The sequence below is a fragment of the Lolium rigidum genome, chromosome 3, assembly GCF_022539505.1.
Source record: "Lolium rigidum isolate FL_2022 chromosome 3, APGP_CSIRO_Lrig_0.1, whole genome shotgun sequence".
In the NCBI taxonomy this organism is placed as follows: Eukaryota; Viridiplantae; Streptophyta; class Magnoliopsida; order Poales; family Poaceae; genus Lolium; species Lolium rigidum.
This window is the reverse complement of record NC_061510.1, coordinates 85,158,238-85,165,882: the sequence shown is the minus strand read 5'-3', so window position 1 is coordinate 85,165,882 and position 7,645 is coordinate 85,158,238. Positions and strand designations below refer to the sequence as shown.

General features: G+C 41.4%; 1 protein-coding gene across 1 annotated transcript; it reads left to right on the top strand.

Moving 5' to 3' along the window:
- The first annotated feature begins 1,639 nt into the window (after positions 1 to 1,639).
- Positions 1,640 to 5,749, top strand: LOC124695126 (disease resistance protein RGA2-like). Its single transcript, XM_047228015.1, has 5 exons — positions 1,640 to 2,677; positions 3,096 to 5,230; positions 5,418 to 5,505; positions 5,594 to 5,647; positions 5,741 to 5,749. Exons 1-5 carry the CDS (start codon positions 1,640 to 1,642, stop codon positions 5,747 to 5,749), a joined length of 3,324 nt encoding a protein of 1,107 aa, XP_047083971.1.
- Positions 5,750 to 7,645: the final 1,896 nt, after the last annotated feature.

The following is a 7,645-nucleotide window of genomic DNA, read 5'->3' as shown; positions in this document are numbered from 1 at the left end:
CTATTCTCTCTGTCGGTTGGGTCATTTTGTACCTTTAAATACCCCCATAGATAGATCTACAAAGCCAGCCGGCCTCTATAGTTCAACAAACAAGCAAGCTATTACTCGATCTAGAGCAAGGGCCAACTGGAGAAAAAGATCCTTCTCTCACATCTTCAATTGATTCAAGGTACATCTTCTTGTTTTCAACTCGATTAATTTAGCTGTTTATGCGTAGCAATTTTTTTTTTCTAAATACACCTTTTGTTTTCTTAATTTTAAGTAGATTTTTATCTGCACGCATGACTCCATTTTTTTTTGTTTTCAAGCCACCTTTTTTCTGTAATTTTTTTTTGGTAGTTTTTAGCAGTGAATCAATTGAGCCAGGAATAGAAGATGTGAGGGGGGCTGAAAGAATATGAATAAATTTACATATCTATCAATTTGAACTCAGCTTTACGAGCACAAAGATCAAATGTTTCAATAATTTCTTCAACGCTAAATTTTTCTGCTATTTCCCTGTCTATGTATAGCGAAGAAAGTCATCTCCCAACATAGTGCAAAGACGGGTCTTAACCAGTTTCATAGCAGAAGAGGCTCATTAACAACCTGATGCAACCAATAGTGATTTTTTTTAAGATAACGTGCAATACAAAATTCTAGTTATTTGAAACTAAATCATTCTTGCTTACTTTATAACATCGATGGAAGCGGTAAGCCTTAGTCTAGCATCAGCAACCCGTTTCTTGCATTGCTTTACAATCACCTTATCAATATGAGTTATATTATTTTTCAGGCTTTCATAACCTTGAACTGTAAAATTATGGGCTGGGACTAGTTCCCATATGTGTGAGGAAGGCAAATTCTTTTCCATTGTTGACCTTCTTCCACTTATCAAATCCTTTGACTGAAAATGCGTCTGAACCACACGTACCAATTGGCTTCTTCGAAAAGAGAAAATAAGGAAAGCAATATGCATGATTTGTATGAGGTGAATATTCCAACCAGGAAAAATTTATGAGCCAAGCACTCTGGAATCGACGACGGCTACCACCGGTTCCAGTAAATACATACTCATCCAAGATTGGTTGATAGGGCCCCTCAGATATATAAAAACGCCTGGCATCACCTTGATTGTCAGGAGGGAGTTCCCAGATTAAAAGTCGTCTACCTAGGTCTCAATCATACTATGTGGTTATAATCGTCGCTTGTTCTGGCTCGGGAATACCATGGTCGATTTCAGCATCACCTCCAGCTGAGTTAGGATTGTTTTCTTCGCCTGCTTGCACATGGACGTCTCCTCATCTCTGCTGGGCCTACCTATTCTTTATTTCTTTGACGTGATTGTCTGATTCACTTAATGGCTTGGGACTGGGCCTGTTGGCTGTTTGGCAAGACTTACGTATAGGGGGAGGGGGGGGGGGACAATAGCATGTACCTACGTAGAGTTAGTGATCTCGCTCATCTTTTCAACGGCACTAGCGATTTGCTCAAGCTGTGTGCATCGATTGATGCAGAGGCTGGGGCTATGCTCCTTTATCGAAAAAAAACTAGCGATTTGCTGGGGGGTCTCGCCCCCGCTCTTCCCCCCTTCCCTCCGTCCCTGCCGTCAAGGACTAATTTTATGTGTTTCCGTTTGCAGCGAGTAAACCTTCCAGTGATGGCGGCGGTTCTGGATGCTTTGGCATCCTACGTGACCAACACACTCACTGAAATGGCCAAAGAAGAGGTGGCCATACTCATCGGGGTTTCGGGCGAGATCGAGAAACTAGGTGTCAAGTTGAGGGACCTCAAGCACTTCCTTGCTGATGCCGATAGGAGGAACATCACCGATGAAAGTGTGCGGGGCTGGGTGGATGAGCTGAAGCATGCCATGTACCTCACCACCGATATCCTCGACATGTGCCAGCTCAAGGCCATGGAGCAACGCCTATCCAAGGGCTCATGGCCGTGCTTTAACCCCTTGCTCTTCTGCATGCGAAATCCCCTCCACGCCCACGACATCGGCACGCGCATCAAGGCGCTCAACCAGAAGCTAGATGACATCTCCAAGAGGGGTGCTATTTTCAATTTCATCAAGTTGGAAGCCTACCGAAATAAGAAGACGACTCAATCTCTCGCCAATGATCGTAAAACAGATTCATTGATAGAGCGATCAGGTGTTGTTGGTGATAAGATCGTGGAGGATACAAGAGCACTTGTGGAGGTCCTTACGAAGGAGGTGGCTAGCGATAAGGGTGATCGGCTCATGGTGGTCGCCATTGTTGGTGTTGGCGGGATTGGGAAGAGCACCCTCGGCAAGAAGATCTTCAATGACAAGGCAATCGATGCAAAGTTCGCTAAGAAGATATGGCTAAGCATCACACGAGATTTTAATGATGTTGAGTTGTTGAGTACGGCCATTGTTGCCGCTGGCGGTGACCTGCCTGGTGGGGGTTTTGCTCGAGACAAGGCCCTACTTGTTGATGCTCTCAAGAATGCCATAGAGGACAAGAAGTTCTTTCTTGTACTCGATGACATGTGGGGTGTTGATGAATGGTTCAAGCTTTTGATGACTCCCTTTAGCTATGGTGGACCCGGTAGCAGAGTCCTCATCACCACAAGACATGAGACAGTGGGCCGAAGCATGAAAGTTGCGCACTACCACCGTGTTGACAAACTAGGTCCAGAAGATGCATGGTCATTGCTTAAGAGGCAGGTTGGTACTTCCTCAAATTAATTACAACACATTTGTTTTAGCATCACACTTAATGTAATACGAGTATTTATTTAGGTTCACATATGTCTACGAAGACAAACTCCTCACGCTTTAAGACAGGTTCAGAAAGAGGGTAAATGTTACATGTATTGAAATGCACTGATAAAAAATATGAAACCATTAAATTTCCTGATTATAAATGGAACCACAAAAAGACATCGACCAATCTATATGCACTCATGAATAATGTACTGCTTTAGAAATCCAATTATCGAATGATTCCACACTTAGGCTTGGGAATTAATGTAGACAGTGCAATCCTTTTGTTAATTAGGAGTAGTTAATTTTCTTGGTGATCTAGGTATAATAAACTACACTCACTAGCCATGTTAACTCTATATGTTGAAACTACTTATAGGTTATCACATCGGACGGAAATGAAATCGAAGTTGACATGCTAAAAGATATTGGGCTGCAAATTATAGCAAAATGTGATGGTTTACCACTTGCTATAAAAGTGATGGGAGGACTCCTATGTAAGAAGGAGAAAACACGACATGATTGGGAAGATGTCATGAATGATGATATATGGTCAGTATCTCAAATGCCAGAGGAGCTAAACTATGCAATATATCTTAGCTATGATGACTTGCCCCCATACTTAAAGCAATGCTTTCTGCACTTCTCTCTTATACCTAAAGAGGCAATACTAAGTGTCAATCAAGTTGTGTACATGTGGATTGGTGAAGGATTAGTTCATGGAGACTCGCATAGTCTAGAAGAAGAAGGAAGAAAGTACTACATGGAACTAATATTGAGGAATCTTATCGAGCCAAATACAGAGTACCCTCACGATTTTGTTTGTGGCATGCATGATGTCATTCACTCATTTGCTAAATTTGTGGCTAGGGATGAAGCATTGGTAGTTCTCGGTGGAGATACTGCTAAAATTAAACTTAGTTCCCACAGTTTTCTTAGGTTGTCTATAGAAACCAAAGGTGTTGAATCCGATGGATTTGAGTTGAGGAATTTAGAGGAGCAAATTTCACTTAGGACACTAATATTACGTGGAAAATTAAAAATTCAGCCTGGTGAATCCTTGGTTACCTTCTCAATCCTAAGGACTCTGTTTGTAGAATCCGCAAATTTTGCTGCATTGATTGAATATGTATGTCAACTCAAGCATCTGAGGTATTTGGCATTAAGAGGATGCACTGATATATCTAGACTGCCAGAGAACATCCACCAGATGAAATTCTTGCAATATTTTGACATTGATGGATGTAAAGGAATTGTGAAACTTCCTGATAGCATTGTTAAGCTACATGGATTGAGATTTCTAAACATTGGGACCGCACAAGTAAATAATATTCCTAGAGGTTATGGTGCGCTGACAAATTTGAGGTCACAATGGGGTTTTCCAGCTTATATGGATGGGGATTGGTGCAGTTTGGAAGAGTTGGGGCCTCTTTGTCTGCTCAAGGAGCTTGGAATAGAACATCTGGAGAGTGTATCTGCTACCTCGTCTGTAGCAAATGTTAGATTAAGTGCAAAGCCACACCTTACTACACTTCACTTAAATTGTCGCAGCAAACTAGGAGATAATGGGTTGCTCAATGCAGACGTCTCTGAGGAGGAAAAACAAAGAATTGAGGTGGTCTTTAATGTGCTATGCCCTCTGCCCTGCTTAGAATTCCTTTCCATCCAGGGATATTTTGGGCGTCATCTCCCAAGATGGATGATGTGGACAACAACAATGCCACTTCAGAACTTGAGGACTCTATTAATGACAGACCTGGCTTGCTGCATCCAACTTCCTGATGGACTATGTCGGCTCCCATTTTTGGAGTACCTATCGGTGAATTGTGCTCCAGCGATCAAGCGTGTTGGGCCTGAATTTGTTCAGCCCTACAGTCACCATCACCATGCTTCAGCCCAGGCGCCGCCTGCGTTTCCAAGGCTTCATGAGATGCTCTTATATGGAATGGTGGAATGGGAGGAGTGGGAGTGGGATGTGGAAGTGCAAGCTATGTCGGCCTTGGAGGTACTTTTTATCGAAAGTTGCAAATTGAGGTGTATCGCTCCTGGTCTTTCCTTCCATGCAAGGTCTTTGAAAAAATTAACCATAGGGATTGTTAAGGGTCTCCAGTCTCTTGAAAACTTTGTTTCAGTGGTTGAGCTCGACCTGTATGATATCCCCTGCCTAACTAGGATATCGAAATTTCCCAAACTGCAAAAGCTTGAGATCGACGGATGTCCAAAGCTTGAGTCGCTGCAGGAGATGACTGCCCTCCGGAGGCTTGTGCTGGAAATTTACAACGTCGAGGAACAACTTCCGCTGTATCTGCAGACATTAAATCCCAATCGTTTGGTGCTAAAGTGCAGTCCAGAGGTACTCGCTGCCATGGCTTTGGGGGAATCTGACACCGAGTGGGACAAGTTCAGCCATATCCAACATGTTGAGGCTTATGCAGATGATGGGAAGATAGAGAAGAAATGGAACCTATTTTACACAAGGGAGCCCTACAACATGGAGACAAAATCGATCCAGAGGTAATATATATGTAGTTAATTCGCTGCCCTTTTCTAGTACGAAGTATATATGATTAGTCCGTACATTTCTTAATACCCCGCTATCGATTCCATTCCTTCTTAGCAGTTCACTATTATATATGCTAGAGCATGAATATTTAGTCCCTATTGTTTCGTTCTGCTTGACACAGGACTGGTTTGAGTTTAGTGAAGCGTCATCACGGGGTGACGATGAGGATGATGTAAACAACCACCAAGATGAAAATGAAGAGAACCGCATGGACGCCCGTGAAACGGTAATACATATTTCTCTTTTGTCGCTGTTTTTCTAGACATACACAGCTAATATGTTCCATTCAGTTACGTTTGTTGATTTCATTTTAGGCCTTTCTTAGTGGGTGTTTCTTAGCGCGGTATCTTACGTACTTTGCTGATGTGGCAAGTTATTTCAAAAAAAGATGGTTGTATCATAGTAGCTATTACTCCCTCCGTTAGTGACTATAAGTCCTATGAGATTTTTAAAATTGTTAGGCATTATAAAGGCTCCTCATTTATTGCTCTCTTTTCCTAATGCATGTTCTTCTTTTTTTTTCTCTAAGGCCAAGCTATCCTACTTACTTTGCTGATGTGGTATGTGATTTTTTTTAAAAAGAGAGATGGTTGTATCATCGTAGCTATTACTCCTCCGTTGGTGATTATAAGTCCTATCAGCTTTTTAAAATTGTTAGGCATTATAAGGACTCATCATTTATTGCTCCCTTTCCTTAATGCATGTTCTTCTTTTTTCTTTCTTGTCCTATGCATGCAAAATTATTGGTGCACGCAGTAATTGATGAGGGAGGTTATGAACTTTCTTAGTCTTAGCGAAATTTTTTTTTTTGAACCTTGTGACTGTGGGGAAAAAACCCCACAGTTATTTATTGAAACCAAAAAAGTATGTACAGAGCAAAGGAAAAAAGGAGCAAAAAGAAAAGGTTAGACCTAACTGTACAAAGACTAACAAAAAGCAAAACCTAAATCAGACTGCCTATCCAGGCAACTAATTCATCCCGATGTTTCCTTTTTATCCTATGCACAAGCATGGATATATCATGTACAAAACCCATCTTCCACCCTTGAAAAGACGGCCTGTGATACTGAAAGATCTTCTCATTTCGTTGCTTCCATATATTCCAGCAGGCTAAAATCACCACCTCCATGAAGAAAGGTTTACCAAAATCAGATCATGCTTTTGTAGCAGCTATTTGGATATCTTGCCCCTGTAACCAATCAATTTGTAAATATGTCCAAATCCTCTGACTGAAATTACACTCAAAGAACAAATGCATTCTGTCCTCATATGCTCTAGCAAAACATAACCCACAATGAGTATCATCTATAACCTTCCAATGCCTCCTCTTCAACATGTCTCTAGTGTTCAGCCTATCACTTATCAAAAGCCATGCAAAAAACTTATGCTTCATTATGCAAGAAGACTTCCAAATCCATCTATAGAGACCAATGACCTGAATATGCTCGTGCATGTGTTTGTAATACTTTGATGCAGTATATGTGCTTCCCCATACATAAACCCAAGAATCATTTCCCACAGATAAAGGATTGCGCCTCATTTGAAAACTCAACTCCTGCAGTTCCTCATAAGCCTGTGAAGATAAAGGTAGATGGAACAGCTGTGTAATATCATCACTTGCATACACCTCCTCAGCTGTAAGCTTGTCATCCAGAACATAAGAGAAAATTCTTGGATATCTTTCACTTAGAGGAGTATTGGAGTTCTCAAATTTCCAACTATCCAACCAGAACAAAAAAGTATCTCCTTTGCCAGGCAAAACAGTAGCCACCTGCCTGTACTTATCCAAATACTTGCATACATCTTTCCACCAGAAAGAGCCACAAAGATTCTCAGCATGAGGAACAGACTCCTGATAATAAGTTCTCCATATAAGGTTGACCCAGGGTGTATCTGCTTTATTGTAAAATTTATCCAGGAATTTCAACAGCAGAGCCTCATTATGTTTTTGAAAATTAACAATGCCAACCCCACCTTTATTTTTTGGCTTGCATATCATTTCCCAAGCTGCCAATGACTGCTTTGGTGTATCAATATTATCCCTCCAAAGACACTGTCTTAGGATTCTATTCAACTGATTTAAGATACCAGGAGGAATCTGGAGAGAACACAGGAAAAAAGTAGACATTGAAGACAGAGCAGAATCCACTAGCTGTAATCTAGCACCCTGGGATAAAAAGCTAGAAATGCTTGTAAGCTTTCTCTCCAATCTTGTAACAATAGGTGTCAAATGCTGAATCTTTGGCCTAGCTGTTCCCAAAGGCAACCCCAAGTAAGTGAAGGGAAGAGTGGCAACTTTACATCCAAAAGCAGTGGCCAATTGTGTCACCTCCTCACTATCCACATTAATTGGAACCAAACTAGAC